Here is a 26,248-nt window from a genome sequence, read left to right as displayed (position 1 = left end):
ATTGTAAAGTGCTTTGGGTGCCTTGAAAAGCGCTATATAAATCCAATCCATTATTATTATTAAAATCATCAGGAATCACTGTGAAGCTCAGATTTAAATAAAGCTTTTCTCTTTGTCAGTATTCCCACAATGAGGTAAGCATATCTGATATGGAAGAGCGAGGGGAAGAGGCTGTAATAGATGCAAAAAGCCGCATTAAGGACCTTGAGGCGGCTCTGAGGCAGGACAAGCATAACATGGCCAAGCAGCTCAGAGACTACCAAGACCTCATGAATGTCAAGCTGACCCTGGATATCGAGATCTCCACCTACAGGAAACTCCTGGAGGGAGAGGAAGAAAGGTAAGCCAGCAGAACTTAGGAGGTTGCTGGCAACAATGTGTTAAGGAAGAAAATGAATGGATGGATGGATGGATGGATGGATGGATGGATGGATGGATGGATGACCATTGATGTAAGGTTTCAGCTTGGAAACTGTCTACAGTGATTCAGGAAATGATTAAAACATATTAATCATTACTGATATTTTTGGTTGTATGAGCTACTGTACGTGCATACCATCTGTCATCCGACAGTTTAGATGGAAATTGGGTGTGGTATAGAAAAACAAAAAAACACCACCTTGAGCAAAAGCCTCAGTCAGAAACAAGAAGTTATTTGTTTGGTTTGGTTGTTTTTAATAGTTTCACAACCACATATTTGTCTCACTATTCAAATAGTTCACCTCGGTGTGTTGCATTAAACAATAAAGAACTGAGCCCAGGGGTGGAATGCAGCAAACACCCACAGGTATTTGACAACTGGTGGTAACTGCAGTCGTAGAGCAGAGCGGCCTTTCAGGTGCAAGTTTGAAAGACAAATCTACATCCAATCTGCAAAGCCCAATCCACATCCAGAACCAGAACCAGACTTTGACAAGTAACACATAGATGAGATTTATGGTTTATTGGAAGTCTGTCTTCCAGTTTTATGGCAGGGAAAAAACAAAGTGGTAAAACAATTACTTTGGGTAATTTGGTTTATCACTTGTCTTTCTTTGCTGGATCTTAAACATGAGACAGGTTTATTGCACAGCTCCCTCTAGAGCCACAAAGGGCTTTGCAACCTTCACTTGAACAACCGTGTGAATAACTTTACCAGTACATGCCCTATAATGTATTTCCTGCTTTCACCCTGACAGACTTGGTAAAGACTCTGTTATCAGCATCCAAACAGTGCCCAACAAAAGTAAGTACAGTACTGTATTTTACAAATAAAGATGAGATCATCTTAATGGCCTTCATCTCAGGGATCAGAGTGACACCCTCTTCTCTCTTTTTTCTCTCTTCTTTTCAGCAGCTGTTGCCAGTAACGACTGTGTTGATGGCACTGAAAGAGTGTTCAGTGTCCAAACAGTGCCCAACCGAAGTAAGTACAGCACTGTATTTTACAAATAAAGATGAGATCATAACAATAGCCTTCATCTCAGAGATCTAAGCGACGCCCTTTTCCGACTTCTCCACAGCTGTGCCCGTTACCATGCAGAGACAAAGGTCAGGTCCTGTTCTCATCAAGACAGTGGAGACCATGGACACGACATACACCGAAGGCAAATAAAACGCAGCAGTGCGCTGAACTGACCGATTGCTACTTAAAACTACCCTTAAATTAATCTGTTTTCAAACTGCTGTAACCTCACTGTATCAAAAGGCCATGTGTATCTGTGTCTCTGTTTTTCGTTTCCTTGTGATTCTGTCACATTAAATTACAAATTGTACTCAGCAACTGTAAGACGTTTGTTAGTTTGCTCTATAGATGTTCCTAATAACTATTAAAAACTATTCTTTTTATTGTTAGATCTTGCTGCACAGCTGTTGTTCTGATGTGTCTCTTATAAAGCATAAGGAGAAAATAGCTTCAAAGCTTTTACATTTTTTTTAATATGCACTAGATGGACCCAAAAATATTGGGTCACAACTTTAAATCTCTAAACTGAGGTGTTTTCAGTGTCATTGCCACAGGTATAGTCCAAGTCGTTTTAAGGAGCTCACTTCAGCTGTGTTACTGTAACAGGATGACACTGTTGCAACAGGTCGGTTTGTTAAAGTTTGTACCTATTACGCAATCAACTGAAAGAGCTTATTGCAAAGGGGAAGTCTAATTTCAACACAGTTTTTTTTTAACTACAGCTCAGTGCAGCTGGTGCATTTCACATAAGTCTCAGACCGCTTTGAGTGGACTCGAGTGCCACAAGCTGGATGGACTGTGTTTGAGTAGCCAGCTAAAAATACAGTGCAGGGAAAAAAGAATTTGGGCCCTTTAGTTTTGTTTGGGGTTTTTTGTTTTTTGTTACACTTTTATGCTTCACATCATGTATTAAGAGAGAAAGCTATCCAAACCTACCTGCCTCTAAAAATGAAGCAAACTTGAACTTCAGGACCTTGATGGCTAATTGGAAATTTGAATTCTGCTCTCTATCAGAAAATCCTGGAGTTGACTGTCCACCCATCAGTTAATGCACTGAAGCTCAAGCACACACACCCATACACACCAGTGTAATTCTAACACCCATAATACTATATTGTATATTTATATATTTTTTTCCAAACATATGTAGGTTTTGTTTTGATATGTGAATTTGAAAAGCATGCTAACAAAAATAAAGAGGGGAAAACCTTTGTTTTTTTAAAAGTAAACATACATTATTAGCTATTAAGCAGCACAAAATACATACGGTAAACTAAAAAACACAAGTAGGTAAATGTTTTGAAGAGTTGGTCAAGCTCTGCCGTCTGTAAGACACAGATGCATTTTGAAATCCCACAGGCTCTTCCTACTTCCAGCTAACCGCTATTTAACTGCGATCATGGCAGCCCTCCTGTTATTTTGCGTTATTTTTTATACTGGGTATTACGGTAAGAGAACCCGAGATATGATTTCAAAATAAAAGCAATCTTCCGGTGAATGTGATTCCAAAGAAAGTAATAAAAGTTCTTAACTTGACACTGATTTACACCGTGAGGGTGTACGGTTCATAAAGAGAAATTAGTATTTGGAAACATCGAGTTTACTTGTTACGGCTTTACAAGTCTTTAGAAATCTTCATTTTTAAATGTTTGTATAATTAAGAATTAATATAGTAGTAAATGTGTTATATTTAAAAATGTATTATTTAAAATTATTGTTAAAATGTATTTATTTTGAAATCGCGTCTCAGTTTCTCTTACCGTAATGTCTCGTATATACAACCCAAAACAACGTAAGAGGACTGGCTTGAGGGATTAGTTAGGGTGTGACTTCTTCTTTCCTTTTTTTTTTTCTACCAGTATACCACAGAAGAGCCACTGCGCTCGTGTGTTTTGGTTTGTTTTCCAAAAGCACCGTATCCAAGGCAACTATTTCTAGTTGTGTTTATTGTACTTTTCTGTAAACACGTGAGCTGAGTTGTCACAGCTGGTAAGTAGTTTAACACACTGGAAATTATTTGTGGACACGGATGATATGTTGCCTGTTCTTGCACGCTTTAACCAAATTGTTTAATTCTGTCTTCTGGTTTATACATACAGAGATTAACGCAATGGACAAAGACTCCGTGCTAATTCATATCCTGAAGTCAAAGGGCACTCCTACGCTCCTTGGTGGAGACCTGCCTTTCAGAGTCATAAACGACAATAAGTACATATCCCCACTCTCTGCAGAAGGCGAAGTGAGAGAGGAAAACTTTCCCACCGTGGATCAAGCCATCCACACAGGCCTGAGTGGTGAGAACAAAACTGTTATCCTGATAGGCTCAGAAGGATCAGGTAAAACCACTACTGTGGAGAAGCTCGTTGTGGACTGGGCAAAGGGTGTACATCTACAGAACTTTGAATATGTCTTCCATTTCCGTTTCAAGGACTTAAATGCTTGTGAAGATGCACTCTCTTTAGAAACCTTAATCCAACGCTGTCACCACTATTTCCCTCCTCAGTCCATGCATCTGGTTCTGCAGAAGCCCGAGGATGTGCTGGTTGTTTTTGATGGTCTGAATGAGTGTAAGTACAGCCTGGACCCCTCTGTGCTCACCCTCTGCTCTCACCCGACCCAGGCAGTTTCAGTGGACTGTTTAGTGGCCAGTCTGCTTCACAGATCTCTGCTGAAAGGAGCTGCAGTTGTGTTGGCCACCAGGCCAACGGCGAATCTGAAGTTTCTTAGCGGTTCTCAGGTGAAAGTGTTAGGGTTTCTGAAGCCCCAAAGAAAAGCTTTCGTAAACTGCTTCTTTACAGATGCTGCTGCTGCCAACAAAGCACTTATGCACATGGAGAGGTCTCTGGGCTTTTATGATTTCTGTACATCTCCAAGATTTTGTTGGACAGTTTGCTCTGTTTACAAGCCTCTTATTGATTCTGGAGGAAAACTTCCCGAGACTTTATCTCAGCTGTTTGTAGATATCCTGGTTGGCTTGATCCAGACGCTCTTGCTGAGTCAAGCAGAGGGCACAGAGCTAGTGTTGGCCCTCGGCAGGATGGCTTCTCATTGCTCTGTTGAGCAGCATTTGAGCTGCACCAAAGCACAGATGTATTCCTTTGGCTTTCAACAGTTTCTCACCTCAGTTGATACTTTCCTGCGAGTAGATGGTGAAATGGAGTCTGATACATGTGTGCTCTCATTCCACTCGCAGCTGATCCAGGAGTTCATCCTGGCATTGTCTTTCTTTTTGGGCAAGATGACGTATACGAGTGCTGAGAAGATGCTGAAGAAGCACGAAGATGGTACAAAGTTTCTAGATGTTTTCCTTTCAGGGCTTTCTGAACCAACTCAGCGCAGACCACTGGAGAAGTTCCTGGGAGATTTCAACCCTGATCGGGTCAAAGATTTCAAGCAGTGGTTTAAAAGCAGCTCAGAGGAATCACTGCAGGGATATAATGCAGACGAGCACTATAGATGCTTCCGCCTGCTTCATCAAGCTCAAAATGAGAGCTTGGTTAAGGAGATCATCAACTCCTCAGCACGAATAGGCCTCAGCTATGGCAGCCTGACCCTTCAAGACTGTGTACCTTGGAGTTATGTGGTTACATGCCTTGGTGGGACGAAATCGTTGAATCTGTACAATACAAAGAATCTAACAGAAGAGATGGCAGAAGTCCTGGCTCCAGCTATGAGTCTATCACTCAAGATAGTGTAAGACAGGTTTAGATAAAATTGACATCATTTGATTCATATGTTCAAAGTGCATTGATTGTTGCTTTAAACTGTGCTGTCCACCCGCCAGCTTGCAAAGAAGCTTTTTGAGTACTGGGGCTGTTCCTCATCTCGCTTCAGCTCTCAACAGAGGAATTACCACGGAGCTGGATCTCTCTTACTCCCACCTTGGTGACGAAAAGTTCAAAATCCTCTGCACTGGACTCAGAGACTGCAAGATACAAGAATTATGGTAAGAATTGCCCTTTTTTTTAAGCAATCTTTGTTTTTAAAATTGGAAGAATGATTTACCTGCTTTGGGTTTTAGTCTTCAAAGTTGCAATCTGACAGAGGAAAGCTGTGAAGACCTGGTTTCTGTGCTGACCTCAGGCACCTCTCAGCTATGCTTGTTAGTAATGTCATTCAATAAGATTGGCGACCAGGGATTTGCAAAACTGTGCGACGCACTGCATAGCCCTCACTGCAAACTTCAAGAACTCAAGTATGTACTTCAATAGTGTAGTTTTCATTAAAACTTTTGTATCCTGTCTGCTTTTATATAAATCACTGACATACACACATAATTATTGTTTATTGAAAGGCTTGACAGATGTGATCTGACTGAAGCGTCCATGAAGGTTTTTTCTGCAGCTTTGCGTTCTGGACAATCAGAGCTGAAAAAAGTGATACTGGCACGAAACACGATGGATGACAGCGGAGTGGAGGCTTTGTGCGTATCCCTGCAACATCCACTCTGTAAACTACAGAGCCTCAAGTAAGACTGTTTAAATAAAACTGCATCTGTAGATTTTTAAAAAAAAAAAAAAAAAGTAAAATATAAGAACACAAAAATCACACCCCTACATATTTTTCTGCCTTTTAACTTTTCTTTTAGTCTCTATACGTGCCAGCTGACAGGCGCATGCTGCTCTCATCTGAAGGAGGCCTTAATGTCGGAGTACTGTACTCTATCAGAGCTGGAGCTGTCAGTGAATGAGTTGGGCCAGGAGGGGGCGCTGTTGCTCTGCCAAGCCCTGAGACGGCCTGGTTGCCCTTTAGAAAAACTTGGGTAGACTCATTTGTATTAACTTTTTAGTGACAGAGCAACACCTTTCTCAAATATTTAGTGAATTTCAGATAACAGCATTATTGTGTGCTTTGCCCCACCCTACAGTTTGACACGATGTGAGTTAACTCGACCAGTCTTTGAGGAACTGGGCTCAGTGCTGAAAAGTGGGACTTCTCAACTGAAGTCCCTGAGCGTGGGTTTAAATAAAGTAGGAGACCAAGGGGTTAAACATCTCTGGGATGCTATTGCACACCCAAGCTGCCTGTTGGAAGAGCTGGAGTGAGTTGAAAAAAATGATGTGATCATAATCACCACATTATAGTCCACTACATTTAAATGTTGGTCTGTTTGTTTTGTAGTGTTGAAATGACCCAGCTGACCAATGCCTGCGTTGAAGACTTGTGCACTGCAATAAGAGCCAGTAAGACACTGAAGAAGCTGGAAATGAGAAACAACTCACTGACCGATGCTTCCATCCCAGCACTTGTCCAAGTCATGCAGGACAGCCACGGGATGCAGGAGATGAAGTAAGCGCAATTCACTTTAGTTGATAACGCTTAAGCCAGAGTGTGCACACGAAAGAAAATTAAGTGTCTAACCACTGCTGTTGTTTCTAACTCTTTCAGCCTGAAGTACAATGATTTCAGCGAAGACCTTTTTGAGATGTTGGAGAAGTGCACGAAAATAATATACTGAAGAAGCTTGACTCAGATTGCTTAAAAATTACTTTAAGTTTTGGTTTCTAAGTATTGTTGTTGATTATTATAAATGTTACTCATGGAGATTTTTGCTTGCTACAGCAGTGAGGACAGGAAGGTTGTAACGCGTACGCATGTTTATACGATGAATCCCAACAGTTCCAAAATGTTCCTACCATTTACTCTTCCAATAAAATATATTTAAATTATTATGGTTATGCTTTCATCATATGAAATAAGGCAATGTGTGAAGACAGTTTTCACAGTCAAGACAGTAGTTTTCGTTCTACACTCATTACATTATAAAGAATGAAAGAAAATCACCACTGGATTTGATGCAAATGTTTTATTACGAAATCTTTGGTTTTTTTGAATCAGGACATCTTTGGCATTTGGAATTGTATTCTAAAGCCTAACTCAGTAAGGCAAATGACGTGATTTCTTCTTTCATTAGTCAAACATTTTACCAAGTTTCAAAATAGAAATTATTGACATGTACATATGCAGCAGTAGCCGTGTGAGCAGTCATCCATTTGGTGCTGTTTAGTGTAACTTTAAGAACACACACACACACACACAAACACACGTTGCTGTCCACTCCTGTAAGCAAACAGCAGATGTAAACTTCACACTATAAAAGTCTGTATGCCAAAACTGGAGTTCCTCTGTTCAGGTCCTCCCTCTGTTTGAAAAACACATTTTTCTGAGTGGGCAACAGTTCTTCTCAGAAGGTCACAGTGACACGGTGGGTTTCACAGGCACACTGGTGAAAGAAGGCCACACTGGAAATAAAATATCCCCTCTTTGGTACTCAGTGGTCATGAGCTTCTCCATTAAGGTTACTGGTGCGACTGTTTCCCTTGAGGGTTTGGTTCCGGCTTGGGTCTGTACTGCTACAAATCTCCTCTTCTGAGCTGCTCTCTACGTCACTGCGATCGTCTTTCGCCACCTGTAAAAGCAGTATTAATTTAACTACTAGTTATGAATCATGGCTTAAAAACGGAACCTTATGCTAGCTCCAATGTGAGACTATAAGTACCCTAATGAATTTGAGCTGATGTTAAGCGAGTAATGTTTACCATGGTCACATCATTGCTAATGTTATCTGATTAGCATGATAGAAAAACTGAGATACTGAGGGATCTTGGTGCTAGATTAAATGTGGCTGTATTACAAACAATAGCACAGTTTAGCCTTAGTATCATATACTGAAATTGACAAAATGTGACAGGATACAAGAGGGGAGGGAAACCCAGCTGCCTTGGTTAAATGTGAAAATCAATTTCCACAACCGATCCCAAAACTAACCTTTCCCCTGAAAATGGCTTTGATGGCAATGCCCATGATGAGGTAGAACCAGATGATGTGAAGGCACTGCAGGACGAGCAGCAACCCATTCAACAGCCACCAGGCCCGATAAGGCCCAGCAATCTCCCAGCTCTCAACCAGAACACTATGAATAATCCTACAACAAAAACATGCAGATTTTTAGCAGATGTATCTGTATATAACAGTTAAGAAAATAGTAATAAACAGGTGAGAAGATAACAAGAGTTTTACAATAAATATAAGGAAGAAAGCGCTTGTTTTTCCTCACCAGAAGGGAAAGATGACAAGTCGACAGATGAAAAAGCTTATGCTGAAGAAGACAAAGAGGCCATCACATAGCCTCTGGTACTTGGCATAGTTTGCCATCTTGGCTGCCTTAGGAATAAATAATACATTAGGGATTAATAATAATAATAATAATAATAATAATAATAATAATAATAATAATAATAATAATAATAACAATAATAATAATAATAACAACAATAAGAATGATAAGAATAAAACCCACTGTTGTAATATACACCAGTGTCACACTGTTACTGTAATGTCAATACGTTGTTTCTCTGTAAAACTGGTAGTACAAGTATCTCACATCACAGCTTCTGTGTTCCTAGCTGTGTTTACATACATGTTGGATACCTACACGGGCAGCCTTGCTGAGTTAAGCCAAGAGCCCTCTTTACCAGGATCATGTCTAACATCTAAAAATCTAAAAGATTTACTTTACCTCGAGGAAGATGTCAGATGCATCATGCACACACATGACCATACTGCCAGCTCTTATCATGTTGTTACCATAGGAGAAAGTGATGAGAAGTATGGTAGCCAGATGGTGGACAAGCATAATCACGAAATCCTGCCATCAGAAAAACAAATGTAGGTAACAAAAGAAAGGTAATGAGGTAGAGAAGACGTTCATGTTACTGGCACATTAAATAACAGCATATTAACTTGATATTATGGACGCAAGAATGCAGTTTATCATACAAAGTGAAAATACTGGAATGGCAGCGTAGGGCGTTGAGTTACATGTATTTGAACAGTCATGTGTATTTGAACCTGAAGTTTTGATGAAACTGATGGTTCAAAAAGCCAACATTTGGCCCACTTTTAAACAGTGCAGAGAATCAGAAGTGAAACATGAGTTCACACGATGGTGTAAAAGCAAATCACTATGTGAATCTGAGGATGAATTAGCTTGTAATTCAAGTTGTTTAGCTTTTCTGTTGAGTTCTCACTCTGCTCATGTAGGCATTACTATTGTCCATTTTTAGTGTTATGTGCACACATCTGTAGCTAATGAGAATATATGCAGAGTCTATAAAGTTCAGTTTGTCATTTTTAGTTTGTTTTTACATAATGATAGATGTTAAACTTCCACCTACTCCCTATCAGGCTTAAAACATTTGTTTAGACTGTCACAAATTAGTGTTTGTCTGATACCAACCTCACTGATGTAGCTCATTTTTGTACTTTATTTTGAACAAAAACAAATTAAATAAACCATTCATCTATTTAACACACTCCAGCTATTCATACAACCAAGCATGTCTTTGGACAGTGGAAGGAAATCGTGTACGTACAGTATTGTAAATCCATGCATGTGTTCTCTGTGCCTGCAAACTCCACACATAAAGGCCCTAACTGGCTAGCAAGGTCCAAGCCCAGAACCATATTGCTTTGAGGCACCATGCCTAATCCAATTATTTCTTCTTCTTCTGTCAGTCACTACAGTGGATCATCGCTCATCCTTTCCCATCTTGCCCTTTCCTTTGTACCACCTGTCACACCAACCCTCTCCTTCTCTACATTCATAAGCCTTCTCTGTGATCGCTCCCTATTTCTATTCCCTGGCAGCTCAATTTTTAATATCCTTTGTCTAATATAACTGTTATCCCTAACCTGCAACTGCAACCAATTTCAAAATTTAGCAATGTCACACAACTACATTTACCACTTTAAATCCATAAAGTGGGAACACATGTTCCAGATTTGTTGATTAGAACCTGCTTAGGTGGTAACAGGAGGAATCTCTTATTTAAACCTCTTATTTAAACCTTTGACATCTAGAATCTTGTGTTCTTTAATTATTCACTTTTAGTGTGCGGTCTTACCATGCCATGATCTAAAAAGCGTTCTTAAAAAGTTTTCATTACAAAGGCTGGATTCCTTCAAGTCTGACAAAGGAAGAGCTCCAAATCATTTGGCATAAAGCAATCACCTGTAAGGAAAATCCTTTACAAGTGGCACAAAATAAAAACAGCTTTTAGCATATGAAGCTCATCCCAAATCTAAAGCGTGGCACTGGAAGTATTATAGTACTACAGCTTTGCAGTTATTAATTGCTCTTTAAATTCTGCATCATATTGTGCTTAAAGAAAATGGAAATGCCCACGAGCTGAGGTGGACCTGGAAGGTGCCCTTTTAAAGGGCAAAAGGATCCTCAGCACACAAATGCATCAAATGGTTAGTTTAGAAAGAAGAAATAGAGGGTTATGGAACGGCCCACAGTCAGGAAGAAAAATGAAGCTCCCTGAAATGTTGCAGGCAGATTTGAAATAGGCTGTAATTTTCTTTGTGGTTGTGTTCAAGCGTTCACATCTGTAGACACAGTTTAAAACAAGATCAAATGGTGGCCTACCCAAACACATGAAAAACAAGCCAATTTCCATGTGATCTACTTATTTTTGAATGTATACTTTATTGTCCTTTTAGCCAGAGCACATAATCAAGATACAATCCTACACGCTTCCTTTAAGAAAAAAAAAAGGATTTGGCTTTGATACAAAAGGCAATGTGCATTTATTGAGGCAATTAATAGTTAGTTAGACCGGTTGTTGTTGGACTCACCTTTCTTTTAATGTCTATGAACTGGGAAAACATCAGAGACCAATAAAAAGCCAGCTCTACAAGATAGTAGCTGTGCTGTTCAGGACTCAGTGGCTTTGGGAGAGAGTGAAAGAAACACACCTTTGATAAATATGTAGCAATACCAACTGACCTGTTAACATTATGGTGGTAAACAGAGTCTCCTTATAATAAAAGTAATCAAATATAATGCGTAAGCAGAAAAAATATTAACCTGAAAAGGGTAGTTCTGCCAACACTCTCTGGTATCCCACATCCACGATGTCTGAAGGAAACAGATTACAAAAACATGCATTATACTGTTGCAGGTTCACCTATTATGAGCCAACGATAAGAACCGCTTCCGTGAACGGTAATAGTATTGCAGAGGGCAAAAAGTACATTTTAAACTTACCGACCACAGATGGTTGATGCCATAAATAAAAATCGCCAGGTAAAAAGTGAAACGCCACCTGAAAGGAAAGAGAAGAATAGAAAGACGAATTTAGCATACACCAGAGGCACTTACATATATAAGCACACTCCCAGTGATCATTTTAACATTTACTAAGTAGCACTTACACTGGCATCTGTAAGGTTTCAAAACCAAAATACTTGGCCTATTTACATTTTTACTTGATGAGTGTATCAAAAGTGATCACCAAGATGGTTAAAATACATTTCAAGAGATATTTTCACTAAATATTATGGCAACCCATCTAGAAAATTCTTGTGAACAACTACTGTCTGCAAAGTATTAAGCTAAGTCCTCAAGCAGATGCTGACAGGCACATTGGATTAATTCTCTGGGGACCGTGGATGCCTGCGCAGCATTTCAAAACAATTTATATGACAGGAGCTTATATGCACGTGCATGGGCTAGCGCTGTTAAATCCCCTCAATTGTTTGTACATTACAAAGCAGAAACTCCTGTAGAAACCTACGTACATGCTCTCACAGAACTTTTTTTGTGTGCTGGGCCTGTCCTGGTTCCGACGGACGCGAAACCATCTTTGTATTTTCCGTACATCCCAGTCCAGCTGCTTGGAGAGTCCCTCCAGTTGCCTTTCATCTGGACTCTAAAGAGGACATACATAAAATAACTCTCCACTCCTTGTAAAACCACAAAACCAATAGGTATGCCTGTCACATGACAATAGGTATTGACTGAACATATCATTATGACTGTGGCAGTGTGTTCCAGTGCAATAACATCATGTTGCTGCTGCAGTGTGTACAGGGACGTGTAATAGACTACAGAACAAACACGGGCTTTATGTACCGCTTTGGACTGATACAGTCTCTCCAGGATAGCATTGGGCTGAGCTTGCCGAGGCACTCCCGCCTGAATCTGAAGCATGTGGGCACAGGGCTTGGCCACTAGCCTGTATACACACAGACAGAGGGGCAAAAAGAAGAGGGTGGGGAAGCAGAAGTGTATGGTATTAGAAGAGAAATTCACACAGGGAGAGACTTAGAGAGAGTTGTTTAGTGTCTCCAAGAAAAGCAAAACAAAACAGAGGGTTATCCAACATTTGCTAGGAGATTCCACCATTTACATGAGCTGTGGAGCTTTCACAGTTTGCCCACAGAGTTACGCCTTGCATACATTTGTTTAAGACGAAGGAAGCATAACAGAAGCTATAGGGGGAGACACAAGGAAATGCTGAAATGAAGGGATCCTGAGGAATGTTGCACCTAGCCTAAACAAAGTTCGTCATGTGAGAGTATGGGACGCAGAGTATGGGAAGGATACTCTGCCTACCAAAATGCTCATTTGTGTCACGGGATCATCTGGTTGACTCGACCGGTGTTTATTAAATTCATCACACATCAGCCTAAAAACACCCAACATATCTAGAACAGTTTTCACAACACGGAAAAAAGAAGAAAAAAAACCTCTGAATGAATAGCAGCACAGAGTAGACAGGGCTGTCCCTGAATGCTCAATTTCAGACAGTTTCCATGAACCAAAACTAAGCTGAAAAACGTGACTTTTAGTGCAGTCGTGAGGTTTGGACAGAGGAAAACCTTGTTTAAAAATCACATAACGTGCAATGCCATTCCCTTAAATGTAATTCTCTCATTCCAGAGTATGCCAGAGGAGTCATTTTAATATACCTCCTACGTAAAGACGTCCTTACCTGCACAGATTCTTTAATTAACCAGATTCTCTCATCGGAAATGTTACTTGAAAGAGTCTAGTTAGCCAGCAAATCAGGTTTTTTTTGCTCAGTTTGAAAATCCCGTTTGTCAAGGAGGGTGACTCATGTAAGGCTTCTCTAACTGGCTCAAATGTAATTGGGGCCATAAACTGCAGCTTCCAGGACTGAACAGTGACGCCAGTGCATGAGTGCTTTGAAAAACGGGCAAAGTTCATCGGAGTGCACCGCACAAAAACTCTAAAACTAAAGTGTCAAAACAATGCTTCACGAAGCAACGAGTAGCATCAGTGTGTGTACCTTCATCTTTTATATACAGTCTATGAATGAGATTGAAGGTATAATTAATATTAAGGTACCATACCAGCTCCAGCTCTTCAGCTTTGTTATGCAAAAGCAATAAACCAGATCTAGATTAGGAACCAGTACGAGGAGTGATTTGGTTGGAAAGGCGTATCTGTTTTGACTGCCTGGATCAGGACTGGAAGTAGTGACTCAGAATCACAGAGCTACTGAAGAGAACCACTGTTTATTGGCATAATATTGGTACAGAATAGTGTCCATCGCTAGACATTTTATTCAAACAGGAAAACAGGAAGTGAAAGAGCTAGTGAGCAAATCAGAAAGAATGTATGATCTGCATCCCCCTCCCTCCAAAAAAAACAAAAAAACAAAAAAAAACAACTTGTTTCTGTTTCTCATCAGCAGTGTCATCACCTCACAACAATGCAAACACAGTAAAATATAAAACTGCCACAAAAGCCAATAAAAATTCTTGCATTCTTACGTATTCTTGTTTAAAAAAAAGAGATCTATAATTATCTGTCACAAGAAAAGCCACGTGACAGGATTTTTGTTAACATAGTAGGTCCACAGAGAGTTGCTAGTCTCCAGAGAGAGTGACTCATATATTAAAGTTCATGTAACAACATTTGTATGGTGCCGTTTGGTGTAATCTTTTCTTTGTAAGTAAAAGTTCTCGAAGCCCAATCATACCGGTGCAGAACAAACTAGCGCTACACAGACACACAAAAATCTATTTTACCTTTCAAACAGCAGTCTCAGAAAGTAAACTACGGCAGCCAGAGGGAAGGCATACAGCATGTTCCAGAGTCTGGGGTACTCCACGCCAGGTGGTGGATGCTCCAAGTCCGCCCAAGTGACATTTTCAGGAAGCCAAAACCTTTCACTCCAAATCCAGGCTGAGATAAAGGAAGTCATCGGGGAGAAGCAAAACACAGCAGATCAGCAGCAGCAAATGAGGTAACTGAGAGAAAAAACTGCCGTACATGTAGTAGTAGCTCAGGCTAGCTAAGGAAAAACTTAGCAGTCATTCCTCCCTCCTTCTTCCTCTCCCTGCTGTTGTAATAGCAGAACTAAGTTATCTAAGCATCTCTTCTGGTTCACTCCTATGACTAAACTCCACAGACACGTAACAGCTATGACTCTCCGAGGTAACACCCACCTCAATTATTATTCACAAAAGTGCTTCCACTGGTTCCGTGCTGCTCGCCGTAACGTCGTGCCTATTGTAGGAGGAGTCAAAGGCAGCTGACGCTAACACGGAGTCGGTTACGCCTCCAATTAGCGGCAAACGTTATTCATTAGCTAATGCTAGGTTAACCATTAAAACTAACTTACTTAGTAGGTTAAAACTAACTTCATCCATCCATCCATTCGCTTCCGCTTATCCTTTTCAGGGTCGCGGGGGGCGCTGGAGCCTATCCCAGCTGTCATAGGGCGAGAGGCAGGGTACACCCTGGACAGGTCGCCAGTCTGTCGCAGGGCCAACACACAGGGACAGACAACCATTCACTCACATTCATACCTAGTGACAATTTGAATTATCCAATTAACCTATCCCCACAAGCGGGGGTGGATAAACTAATGTACTTTGTTTTTTTATATATACACACACACACACACACACATATATATATATATATGTGTGTATATATATATATATATATATATATATATATATATATATATATATATATATTATATATATTATATATATATATATGTATATATATATATATATATATATGTGTATATATATATATATATATATATATATATATATGTTGTGTGTGTGTGTGTGTGTGTTGTGTGTGTGTGTGTGTGTGTGTGTGTGTGTGTGTGTGTGTGTAGGTGAACAGGTCAAGGTTCAAGGTAACTTAATTTATACCCACAGGTAAATTTGCTTTACAGAAAAATGATAACATTTGGCATCCCTTCAAAACACACATACCTAATAAATATAAACCTCACTGTTGCACATATATAGTAATCTACAGTATAGATTTGTGTTAATTTTTTAATATTATTATAATAGTAATAATTATAACTTGCTTAATTGTAATTTTTGTAGTATTAAAAGTTGCTTCAAAAAATGTACAAACAATACCAGCATTAAAACATTACAAAGTACACTTACAGCCATTACTAGGTACACCTTGCTAGTCCTTGGTTGGACTTCCTTTTGTCTTCAGAAAACCCTCAATGTTCTTAAAATTTCCTCAGAGATTTTGGACCATATTTACATGATAGCATCACACCATTACTGCACATCCATAACATTAATCTCCTTTTACACACCATCTCAAAGGTGCTCCATTGGCTTGAGTTCTGGTGACTGTGGAGGCCACGATACAGTGAACTCTTTATCATGGTCAAGAAACAAGTTTGACATGATCTGAGTTTTGTGAAATGGTGTGTTGTGTTGGTGGAAGTACCTATAAGAAGATAGGTAAACTGTGGTCATAAAGGGATGGAACAATACTCAAGTAAACTAAGCCGTTTAAATGATGCTTAGTGCTACTAAGGTCCTAAAGTGTGCCAAAAATATTCCCCACACCAGTACACCAACAACAACCTGAACCATTGATACAAGGTATTATTACATTGTTGCTTTTGTAGTAATAGAATACCTATCATACGAATGTTGCTGCAGAAATTGAGACTCATCAGGCCAGGCAGTGGTGACTATGTGCAAATTGTATCCTTAGTTTCTTGTTCATAGCTGACAGGATTGGTGCCCAGTGTGGTCTTCTGCTGCTAACCCATTTGCTTCAAGGTTTGACATCTTACATCCACAGATTCTCTTCTACATACCTTGATTCCAGTGAGTGTTTATTAGACTTACTGTTGCCTTCCCATCAGCTCAGACCAACTGGGTTTTTCTTCTGACATCAACAAGGTATTTTCTTCCTGAAAACTGAAACCCACTGGATAAAACAATGAAAAAATTTCTAATCTTTACACCGCAAGTCTGAACTTAATGTTTGACATGCTGGTTGAAGTTGAGACATTGATCTAAGATAATGACAACATTTCTAGCAAATTCTTTTGGGTCATTTGTTAGTTTCTCAAGATGGGAAGTGACGCTGTTAGAAAGATGATGAGGACCAAAATGAGACCTACAACTGTTAGTTATCAGCATGGCCAAGGGATAACAAATCTACCCTAGTCAAAAACATATTTCGCCTTTTTCTGCATAAATGGATTAAGTTGGTGTTGCATTTGCTAACTAATTCTCAGTAAAACATTAAGCTTGCATTGATCTTGGAAACCTGTTGCATTATGTTGTTACTGGAACAAGGCTTGTACAGCCTCAAAGAAGAAGATGAGCTGATGTGTGAAAGATTAGTCAAATAAGGTCTTCGTACCCTGTCTGTGTTACTTTATGTTTAAATGGAAACAAACACCCTTCACCCTTTTATACCTCCCACTGTAACCCCTCCTATTTCTGTCTTGGGATTGTTTTGATTGTTTTTACCTCTCTCACCATAATTTTAAAGCCTACTGAAGAGGCTGACACACAGTCCAATAAAGTAAGAAATCACTATAAGATACATAAATTATCCCTAAAGATTATACATGTAAAATTACACCTTTAGAGTCCGGTGTATATCAAACCCTAAAAGCCAGTAATTGGTATAAAGTGAAAACCCAGTGAAATACAGGACAAAACAAGAGAGGAAGTGAATGCAAGAAACACACTCCTACGCTGGCAGTCCCTATTCACTGCCATCCTATAGGTTTTTACATCAGTACCAACCAGCCAGAGAGCAGCTCAGCCCCCTGAACAAAACCTCTCTGTGTCAGTATGCAGCTGCAGCTTCCGAGATGCCCTACTTGGATACATGACCCAGTGTGGAGGGGCTGAGGACCTGAGCCACAAAAGAGGGGGGGATCAAATTTTTAAGGACGCCCATCTGACGCGTCTCTAGTGTAGCATTAGGATCATATTTAAGCTACTTTACTGTTTACTTTACCCTGTTTAATTTTTCCCCCTCACTGGCTTCAGCCCACCAATAGCAGGAAGGTCTAGTACAAAGTGTCTGTCATCACTGTCCACCCCCCTCAAGTTTGGACTGGTCCGTTTCGCATCTGAACAAACCTCATAGTTGGAGAAGAGTTCTTCATGTCAGGGACTGCTGTAGCCTCAGCACACTGATTACCGCAGCTCCTGGATAATCTAAGGTAATATTTTCCTGTTAAGTTTTATTCTTAACCCCTTCATTAATTATTTTACTGTAACATACTCCTAAAATCCTTCTTCCCTAGCAGCTCTCTGCACCTGTCTCTTCCAGTAGTATTTGTGTGTTCAAACATTTTTGTGTTTACAATTAAAAACATCTCAAATCTAACAGTGAGAAAAAGAACAAAAGACTTTGTCAGGTCTGTTTGGGGAATTTTTAAGCAATATTAATTTCATTTAAAGCTTTCTTTCTTTATCTGTGCATGTGATATGTCTTGTTTTTTTTGTTTTTTTGTTATGTTGTTATAGATAAGAAAATGGATGAGAAAGAGCTGAGTGATCCCTTGAATAACGTATCTGTGATTAAAGGTAAATATAGACACCACTGATTTGAAGTGAATGACTTTGCATTGTTTTGCTCCTCTAATGGCTCCAATGGCTCCTACCTGACACAGCACATCTCGCTAACTGAGTGTGGAAAGGGGGGTGGAAAACCCTGAGTCACACTTAAAATGAGTGTCTGGCCCTGTAAGGACAGCTGGATGGCTTTTAGAGCTTACAGTGCTGTAGATGGCCTTGTTTTAGAGGCTAGTGTCTCCTGTGTCAACAGCTTATTAGAAGATGGAGTCTCTTTGCACAGAGGGCATGTCAGCTGACTGATGTGTGTTAGCTATGACATTTAGGGTGACTAATAAGAATAGAATGCAAAGGACAGCGCAATGATGGCGCAATATAGCGAATATGAAAATTGACGGGGACATTCATAGGAAAAAGTGCAAGTACGTTGGTGACTGAATCAATTTTGCATGATGAATGAATTTGTAATGCTTCACTGCACAATATATAGGGAGCACAAAGCAAACAGTGTCCTCACAACAATAGTGTACCTCAGTAATTCAGAGAGATGAAGATATTTGAGATTCAGCTGCATAAAGAATATTTGTTAGCTGTAAAATGATCTCCCTTTATGATCAGCAGTTTAAAAGGAATACTGTAGACTTTCCATGCGAGTGGTGCTAACCCCTGATTCAGTTAAAGAATGCTGTCACATTCAATGAGAAGGAAACAGACAGCAGGCGAAGATGGGCCACGATGGGTCTAGCCTTCAGCACCGGAGCTAAAAAAAGACTTTCTCCTCAATTTTTTTTCTTTCCTGTCGTCACTTGAGGCAGTGTGATGCTCAATATTCCCAACTAGTCTGCAAGGTATTTTTACACACAGACTAATTCCATTACTATGCTGTCAGGTGTCATTCTGTGACACTAAGACATTTTTGCCGTAATAACTAATCTCGCTAAAGATAACATGTTGCACCCTCATTTGAAATACCCTTTATTCCCTGTGCTGTCTTTGTAGGGCATTCATCTTTCACACAAAGTGAATACAGATTGCATACTCACAGGGTGCCCACTCACTCGCATATGAAGGAACACACAATCACACTGTCCCCCCATGCTTCGTCTGGCACACAGCGGGGTGGTCATGTGCTCGAGTCAGAGGGTGTCACCAGCTCTCAGCCTTTGTTTCACACCGCTTCATTTTAGGGACACTTATCAACACTTATCAATGTTACCGCCTGCTAACATTTTTACAATCATGTGGATTTTCGTGTGATTATGTAGCCATGTTTGATGGATGTAGACACAGTTTTCACAATAAATATTGGATTTCAGGGCAGTTCAGGTTCTGGTGCATCTCCATTTATGGTGCACATGCTTGACCTGTCCCCTGCCAAATGTTCGTTCTGGGATGAGGTCATCTCTTTTCCTAGCTGTGGTAGATTAGGGGCTCGAGATATTCACTAGGCATTTGCAAAGCACAAGTATTTGTGGAGCCTGTTTCCACCTCCAGGAAACACAACAGACCCTTGACAACGCTGGCAAGCCTATTCCCTTTGTGCATTGTTTAGGTACTATTAATGAGTAATGTAGAATCGCTACAGACTCATATGTGACTGGGGTAATGGATAATTTGGAATGAAAAAAGTGTAGATAAGACACTTGTTTCTATTTCTGGGTTAGCAATTATTTTATGTAATAGGCCCATTTTGAATATCTTGGGAAATCATCTAGTATGTCAGTCCTGGTTAAATATTTGGGACTGCAGTAAAAGTAAAACTGTCAAACATTTCATTATTTTTGTAGTTTTATGGCAAATGTATGGAGCCTGTCCATGTTAAGATCATGATTCTTCTAACTGGGATCCCCATTTTTTTTTTCTTCTTCATTAGATGATCTGAACAAGGCAAAGATGGGCTCCTCTGGTGACTCTGAAAAAATCATTCAGCGCTTGACTGATGAACTTCGAGAGGCCAAGGACCTAGCTAACACAGAGAAACATAAATGCATGGAGCTACAAGGTGACACGCCACATCTCCAATGTTAAATAGGACCATCCACTCCATTTTCTATTGCATTCACACATGTGTGCATGCACCCAACACCAAATAAATGACATGACTGGTACAATTAAATGCTGTGTAGGTATCCTGGAGGAAGAGACAAAGGAGAAGAAAAAACAAGCTGATGATTCTGCCAAACAGATAAAACTTCTTGAAGGTGCATCTATCTGTGGATTAGAAGCATATGCATAATATTAATCTTTTTTTAAAATTGACACTGTCTCTAATTCAAACACTGACTCCGGTTTGGACAGGTCAGCTGCGGCAGCTCCATGATGAGATGGCTGTTCTCAGAGAGCAGATAGACGTCTCCTCCAGCTCACATGATGAGCTACAAAGCGCACGTGATGAAGTGAAGTCGCTGAAACGTGCCCTGGAGGCAGCAGCTGCCGAGCGGGACCGTGACGTTGCTGCCGTCCAGTCTAACCTGGCGACTGTCTCCAATGATCTGGACAAATGGCGTCAAACGGCCAACAAGTACGAGCGTGAGATTGACAACCTGCAGCGTGACCTTCAGCAGCAGAGCAAGCAGTGGCAGAAAACTGCAGAAATACAAGGTACTACACGGTGCCCCTGGTAGTTATAAATGCATGAAATGGAGCATTTGCACTGAAAATAATTCTTACATGGAAATGAACTGTGTATTAATAAATCAAATAATATTACCATTCCTTGTCCAAGACATGAGGCCTACTCGCTCTCTATGTATTTTGTTTCTAACAAGCAGACTTCTCTTCATACTTGTACACTGGTGAATCAAAGTATAATTAAAAACATGTTTTTTGATAGTTTTTGCTTTATCTGCAGGCAAATCAAGGACATACAATCTGTTAAAAAACAGCATTGTTACATAAACCTTGCTCGTTTCTTTTTACAGCCAGTGAACTTCAGTCCATGCAGGTGGAGTGTAATGGCCTTCACAAAGAATGTTCTGTTCTTCGATCTGAGAAACAGGATATCGTAAATAAGCACCAGAAGGAAAAAAGCAGTCTGCAGAGTGAATGTGCTTCCCTCAGGGCTGAGAATGAGGAACTCCTGAAGACTCACCAGAAAGACAAAAGCAACCTGCAGAGTGAATGTGCAGCACTGCGCACTGAGAAGGAGGCAGCCCTGCAGAAACAGCAGCAGCTGGAGAAGGACCTTGCCAGGTCAGTGCACTGATCTACATTACTGGGAGCTCTTACCCCCACCTTCGTGCTCCCTCTGTCTCATCTGTTTTAATCAGCACCCACGTGTTTTGATTTACATGATACTACATAATTTTTTTCTCTCATCTTTTACATATTGAACTCAGTTTTGTTTTGCTTCTGGTAGTTTGCGTGCCCAGAACACTGAGCTGAAAAATAGCCTTGGATCCCTTGAGCAGACCTGGCAGGAGATGGAAAAGAGCCAGATAGCCCTGCAGCTCCAGCACCAGCAGGATAGCACCACACTGCAAACCCAACTGGATGAGGCAGACAGCCGCAGCAAGGCTCTGCAAAAAGAGGTACGCCCCTCAAAAGTTGAGGCATCAACCTTAGGTGTCCAGTATCTTAGTGGGTGTCATGCAAATGAATACTTCTATCTCAAATGTGAAAAGTGAACCCTCTCTGACCTGGATGGCTTTTAATACAGTCCTGCAACTGACAGGCCTTATAATCACACACGTGTTTTACTCATTAATGCTGTCCAAATTTGATTTGGACTTCAGTCCTGTTAGTTTTCACTTGAATTTTTGCATTTTAGTTTTTCTAGCTAAATGGTAGTGGTTCTGAATGTATATCTGTGGCAGAACTGATCCAGTTTAGAGGCTATTGGAAGACTGTAGCTGCTGCCAGTGTGCTGCTGACCGTGCTGCTTTAGAGGCCCAATGCTGACAAGCTGTTGCAGTATTTATGAAATTACTTTGGGACACTGTGAGAAAGGGGAGGTTTTGAAAGAAAGTCAAATTACACTCTTATTACAATAAATGGCAAGTTACCACAAAGCCTAGGAGAATTAGAAATACAAGGACAACGTATTATCAGGATAGTGGAATATAACTTTAGCAATATTACTTATTACATTTTAGATTTACATTTAACTTTTTTAGGTAATGTAAAGTCATAATTTCTGGAAAATTCCCAGTTCTCCCATTTTTTCAGTGATTTAAGTTCAAATACGAACACATCCTGGCTATGATAACACATTAGTCAAAACTTTTATGTTGTTGCTTCGGTTTCATGGTCAAACTGCCATTTGACTAAAAATCAAGACTCAAGAACATGTACTTGTAATTGGTGCTCTGATATGATGCGCTTCTCAGTTTTGTGTGATTTAAAGTGAGCAAATTAAAATCACTTGATTTGTTTTTGGCATTATTAGCAGTTGCAATATCCAACAGAGTTACAAGAATCTGGTTTTTACTCAAATTATTAATGCAGGACAGTAAAATCAATGTGGAACTCAAATAACTTTGAGCAAACTAAGACTGAAGTGTCTTGAAGAAACCTTTTAATGCTTTCATTTTATTTAATCTCATGTAACATAATTTAAAGAAATTTGCTGTTAACAACCAATTTACAAAAGAAGTACTGCAAATTGTTGCCATTCAGGACATTTACAGCTGTATGAGACGGGCAGCTGTTCTCAAAGTCGTCTACTCAAGGTACTTTATTGTATTTCTTCTCATCATCTAAGATTGCGCAGAAATACCTCATGATGGGATGATGAGGACAACTGCACTATTTTAGAAAACTCACATTCTCCCATGACTAAAAGTGTCTCTGAGTGATCATTGCTGAGAATTTAGAGCTTTCTATTTTGAGACGATGTTGGCGTCATCTAGGTCAGAACAAAGTCACATCCACCACAGTTGAATGGTGAAGCCATCATGGAGCCTTAATGACTTTCTCTGAAGCCTTTAAGACACTTGTGTCAATAAATCTATGACTCTTACTGACATTATAAAGAAAGTCCATGCTTCTTCCCAAAAAAACAACAACAACAAAAAAAGATCCCACCCAGATATTTCACAGGTTGCTGCGTGCTGTCCAGGGGCAATACCTACTCTAGGTTTGTATGGGGATCACTGGCTGCTGTCAGTTAATGAGGAGTGGCAGTGCTAAGTAGTAGAAAGCATAGTTGGGTCATCTTTGACACAATGAATGAATGAGGGGGGGAAGGAGGGAATAATGTTGTCCCTTATATAAGGACTGCACCTCACCCTAATTAGCTCATGTATAGAAAATTCAGCAGTTAAGCACTGCAGGAAAGACTGGTTTATCTTGTAAATGGCAACAGAAACAGTTCCTCAAAAGCATTACACAATACCATCAAACTAAAAACTTTAAATTAATCTAAACTGATGAGTGTATATTTGAATCAAATGTTTAATTTGCTTCATGCAGTACGAGGAGGCTAGGACGGAGCTGTCAGACCTCAAGGAAAAATACGAGAAGGTTGAGCAGGAAAAACAACTGGTTACAGATGAACTCGAGGCATGCAGAGCCAACATGGAGGAACTGCAAGGAAAAGGGACAAAGGTGAGTACTCATCTATCAAACGCACAGCAAAAACAGGAAGGCATTTTTCCCTAATATATGAATGGCATCGTGTATAATGATATATAACAGGTTTAAAAAATAATATATTGAGTGTGGAAACAATCATCTGCACTTTTATTTTCAGGGGCAATAACTTCTTTAGCAGTTTCTGTTTTGGGGGGGCATGGGCTTCATTTCCAATGTTCCCCTTTTGTTCAGCATCTGTTTGCGCAGCATCTCCAGATATAAAAGATGAATCTTATTGTAAGATTCACAAATATTATCTCTTTTTTTATTTTAGCACATATGCTCCCCTCTAGTCATCCAGTGTCTATTAGTGTTGCTTTTATGGGCCATTCACACATATGGATTCAAAAAGCTGTGCCAGACGGCTGCTATTTGGTAGCTAAGCTGAGGTGAGAGCACCATGCAACTGTATCACTTCCAATTCAGATAATGGACTTAAATGCCAGGCATACCTGACAGCTTAAAACATCTTCAGCAAATACAAAAAGGTGGGGGAAAAACTCAGCAAACTATGCTGTACAACAGGAGATAAACATGACCGTGTATAGTAACACTGATATGTAGGATGTCAACTCTGTACTAAACACAACACACACCGGACACACAACTACGGATTTATGAGGCCATAAAGGTCCAGCTCCTTTGTATCTGTATGTGTGAACTAACAATGACACACTGACAGCCGTGTGTGACTGAGATTTGTATAAATACTAGTTACAGGCGTAGAGAACTGACTGAGGGATCTAATAATAAACCAACCAAAGTATGTCCCATTGCAGTTGATTACTATAATATCCCTTCCCTTCTGTAGACATCCCTATTGCTGCCTGTTCAAGCCATAGTCATCGGCCTTATCCTGGCTTTGCTGTATTGGTGCTTCGGCGCATTGTGGTAGCAAGGTACACATTACTCCTGTCAAGTTGGCCTACATCTTTTCATCCTCATCAGTGTCTCTTAGACCATTGCATGATTTAATCAGGTTTTCCTCATTCCCGAGAATGCCTTCCTCAGGGGAAAATCCCCCAAGAAAAAAAAAAAATTCTTCAGAAATCTAACCTCTCTAATCATACAGCTTCAACATCTGACATCTGTTTGTCCTGCCTGGATGGCTAATGCTTAACAACTGTTTCTCACAGTTGGTGTTTGATAATGCTTATCTTTATCTGCAAGCGCTGTTTGTATTTGTGCACTGCCTTGATCTCAGTGGCTCCCTCTGTCAAAGCTTTGGTGATCCAAAATGGGTGCATGTTTATTCGCTGTTGCTCAACTTTCTATTTCTGTGTTGCCACTTATTCCAGAAACTGTGGATGATCTGGGGGCCTGTGGTTGCTGTGGCTCTGACAGCTGTGACTGCTGCTGTGCTCTTCAGGACCTGAGGGCGACTCATTCATGCATACACACGCACCCACCCACCCACGCACACACACAAGGGAATCCATATTTGTCTTCAGGTGTCAGAACTTGCCCTCCTTATCATATCTGCACTATTAACTCGGAGGGCTCATATTTAACTGTTTAATTTTTAAGATGCTCTATTTTAGATGGCAGAGAAGTTAATAAAAGAATGTGATTTTTGTGTGCAAAGTAAGTTTGTACGTCCGTCATTTACAGGAAGTCTAGTCAAGTTTACAATTTTGATTGGGAATATGGATGAATGTAAAAAATAAATAAATATGCCACAAACTCAACTAATTATTAGTATTTATGATAATGTTTTAGGTGGATCACTTGAGCTCTAAATGTAGCACTTCTATGTAATTGTCATAATAATGGAGATTGTCACAATAACACCCCCTAATGGAGTGTGTAATGAAAGCCATAGATGGGTAACTGCATTAGTGATGGGAACTGCAAAGAGATCTGTTGGTGTAACTGTTATCTATGTGAAAATAGATAGCGTTTCAGACGGAATTGAGCTGAGCAGGAGTTTATCTTGTTTGTTTTTTCTCAACAGAGAACCATTAAAGAAAATTGCAGAAACATACATTTAGATCCATTTTCTTCATTTATGTGGCCGTTGTCTAGACTGCAGTTGTACTTATCTGTATTTAGTTTCTGCTTTGCTTTTTTCTGTTTTTGTTTGTTTGTTTTGTTTAACTTTTCATTTCAGTTTTATGATCATGAATGGTAAATTAACTTAAGGGGCAGGGTTGCTGAAATTATTGCATGCATGGGGAAACCTAAAATGTATAATTAAACACATAGAGTCATTTCATTAGGCACACCTGTTCACCTGCTCGCTAACACAGTTATATCATTAGCCAATCATGTGGCAGCAGCTCAGTGTGTTTAGGCAAGTAGGCATAATTAAGATTACACGCTCAATTTCAAACCAAGCATATGAATGGGCACAGAATGAGCTGCAGAGAAAATGCCTTGTTGAAGTCAGAGGGTAAGAGGGCAACCAGCTGTTACATCTAAGGTATGCAGAAGAACATCTTTGAATACACAACATGGTAAAAAAAAATAAAAAAAAAGGTAAATGGCCTGTATTTGTACAGTGCTTTACACATCCAGTCATCCACCCATTCACACACTGGTGATGGCAAGCTACATTGTAGCCACCTTGGGGCGCACTGACAGAGG

The 26,248-nt window shown here is 40.0% G+C and overlaps 4 protein-coding genes across 11 annotated transcripts in view; 3 read left to right on the top strand and 1 right to left on the bottom strand.

Annotated features, from left to right (window-relative positions):
- LOC102302161 (keratin, type II cytoskeletal 8) overlaps positions 1-1,833 on the top strand; it is a gene marked incomplete in the record, with an annotated part of 4,408 nt that extends 2,575 nt beyond the window's left edge. The window contains 4 exon segments of the mRNA XM_042224680.1: positions 120-340; positions 1,179-1,225; positions 1,334-1,405; positions 1,503-1,833. Of these exon segments, the coding sequence (XP_042080614.1) occupies positions 120-340; positions 1,179-1,225; positions 1,334-1,405; positions 1,503-1,594 (432 nt within the window).
- A 146-nt stretch (positions 1,834-1,979) lies between these two features.
- si:ch73-233m11.2 (NACHT, LRR and PYD domains-containing protein 12) lies at positions 1,980-7,114 on the top strand. 5 transcript variants are annotated; one of them, XM_005931772.2, is made up of 10 exons: positions 1,980-2,069; positions 3,304-3,433; positions 3,544-5,137; positions 5,229-5,390; positions 5,466-5,639; positions 5,739-5,912; positions 6,033-6,206; positions 6,312-6,485; positions 6,566-6,733; positions 6,833-7,114. In XM_005931772.2, exons 3-10 carry the CDS (start codon positions 3,555-3,557, stop codon positions 6,900-6,902), a joined length of 2,679 nt encoding a protein of 892 aa, XP_005931834.1. In that variant the 5' UTR covers positions 1,980-2,069; positions 3,304-3,433; positions 3,544-3,554; the 3' UTR covers positions 6,903-7,114. The 5 variants fall into 5 exon arrangements, with proteins under 5 accessions (XP_005931834.1, XP_042080612.1, XP_042080611.1 ...); XM_042224678.1 differs by lacking the exon at positions 1,980-2,069 and having other exon boundaries at positions 2,168-3,433; positions 3,544-3,738; positions 5,279-5,390; XM_042224677.1 differs by lacking the exon at positions 1,980-2,069 and having other exon boundaries at positions 2,168-3,433; positions 3,544-4,011; positions 5,279-5,390.
- Positions 7,115-7,231: 117 nt separating this feature from the next.
- On the bottom strand, positions 7,232-14,824 carry LOC102300522 (ceramide synthase 5). Of its 2 annotated transcripts, XM_005931770.3 has the most exons (11): positions 14,711-14,824; positions 14,291-14,447; positions 12,366-12,468; positions 12,032-12,162; positions 11,499-11,556; positions 11,319-11,369; positions 11,087-11,179; positions 8,964-9,092; positions 8,502-8,608; positions 8,213-8,369; positions 7,232-7,853 (listed from the first exon to the last, which is right to left on the bottom strand). In XM_005931770.3, exons 2-11 carry the CDS (start codon positions 14,347-14,349, stop codon positions 7,716-7,718), a joined length of 1,026 nt encoding a protein of 341 aa, XP_005931832.1. In that variant the 5' UTR covers positions 14,350-14,447; positions 14,711-14,824; the 3' UTR covers positions 7,232-7,715. The 2 variants fall into 2 exon arrangements, with proteins under 2 accessions (XP_005931832.1, XP_014192110.1); XM_014336624.2 differs by lacking the exon at positions 14,711-14,824 and having other exon boundaries at positions 14,291-14,693.
- Positions 14,825-17,494: 2,670 nt separating this feature from the next.
- slmapb (sarcolemma associated protein b) lies at positions 17,495-25,646 on the top strand. Of its 3 annotated transcripts, XM_005931768.3 has the most exons (10): positions 17,495-17,733; positions 18,041-18,100; positions 19,962-20,090; positions 20,215-20,289; positions 20,387-20,689; positions 21,010-21,280; positions 21,447-21,618; positions 23,501-23,635; positions 24,474-24,561; positions 24,961-25,646. In XM_005931768.3, exons 2-9 carry the CDS (start codon positions 18,049-18,051, stop codon positions 24,555-24,557), a joined length of 1,221 nt encoding a protein of 406 aa, XP_005931830.1. In that variant the 5' UTR covers positions 17,495-17,733; positions 18,041-18,048; the 3' UTR covers positions 24,558-24,561; positions 24,961-25,646. The 3 variants fall into 3 exon arrangements, with proteins under 3 accessions (XP_005931830.1, XP_005931831.1, XP_014192109.1); XM_005931769.3 differs by lacking the exon at positions 18,041-18,100 and having other exon boundaries at positions 17,496-17,733; XM_014336623.2 differs by lacking the exon at positions 24,474-24,561 and having other exon boundaries at positions 17,498-17,733.
- Positions 25,647-26,248: the final 602 nt, after the last annotated feature.

The sequence above is a fragment of the Haplochromis burtoni genome, unplaced genomic scaffold (genome assembly GCF_018398535.1).
Source record: "Haplochromis burtoni strain Fernald_Lab_line unplaced genomic scaffold, NCSU_Asbu1 Contig_146, whole genome shotgun sequence".
Taxonomy (NCBI): Eukaryota; Metazoa; Chordata; class Actinopteri; order Cichliformes; family Cichlidae; genus Haplochromis; species Haplochromis burtoni.
This window is presented reverse-complemented; position numbering and strand designations above follow the sequence as displayed.

Coding starts and splice junctions, on each gene's coding strand:
- si:ch73-233m11.2 (XM_005931772.2), top strand. CDS start 3,555: ATGGACAAAGACTCCGTGCTAATTCATATCCTGAAGTCAAAGGGCACT. Junction 5,138..5,228: donor AGTCTATCACTCAAGATAGT/GTAAGACAGGTT, acceptor TCCACCCGCCAG/CTTGCAAAGAAGCTTTTTGA. Junction 5,913..6,032: donor TGTAAACTACAGAGCCTCAA/GTAAGACTGTTT, acceptor CTTTTCTTTTAG/TCTCTATACGTGCCAGCTGA.
- LOC102300522 (XM_014336624.2), bottom strand. CDS start 14,466: ATGACTTCCTTTATCTCAGCCTGGATTTGGAGTGAAAGGTTTTGGCTT. Junction 12,469..14,290: donor CTGAGACTGCTGTTTGAAAG/GTAAAATAGATT, acceptor GTGTGTATACAG/GCTAGTGGCCAAGCCCTGTG. Junction 11,370..11,498: donor GCATCAACCATCTGTGGTCG/GTAAGTTTAAAA, acceptor TGTTTCCTTCAG/ACATCGTGGATGTGGGATAC.
- slmapb (XM_005931768.3), top strand. CDS start 18,049: ATGGATGAGAAAGAGCTGAGTGATCCCTTGAATAACGTATCTGTGATT. Junction 21,281..21,446: donor CTGGAGAAGGACCTTGCCAG/GTCAGTGCACTG, acceptor TGCTTCTGGTAG/TTTGCGTGCCCAGAACACTG. Junction 21,619..23,500: donor GCAAGGCTCTGCAAAAAGAG/GTACGCCCCTCA, acceptor TGCTTCATGCAG/TACGAGGAGGCTAGGACGGA.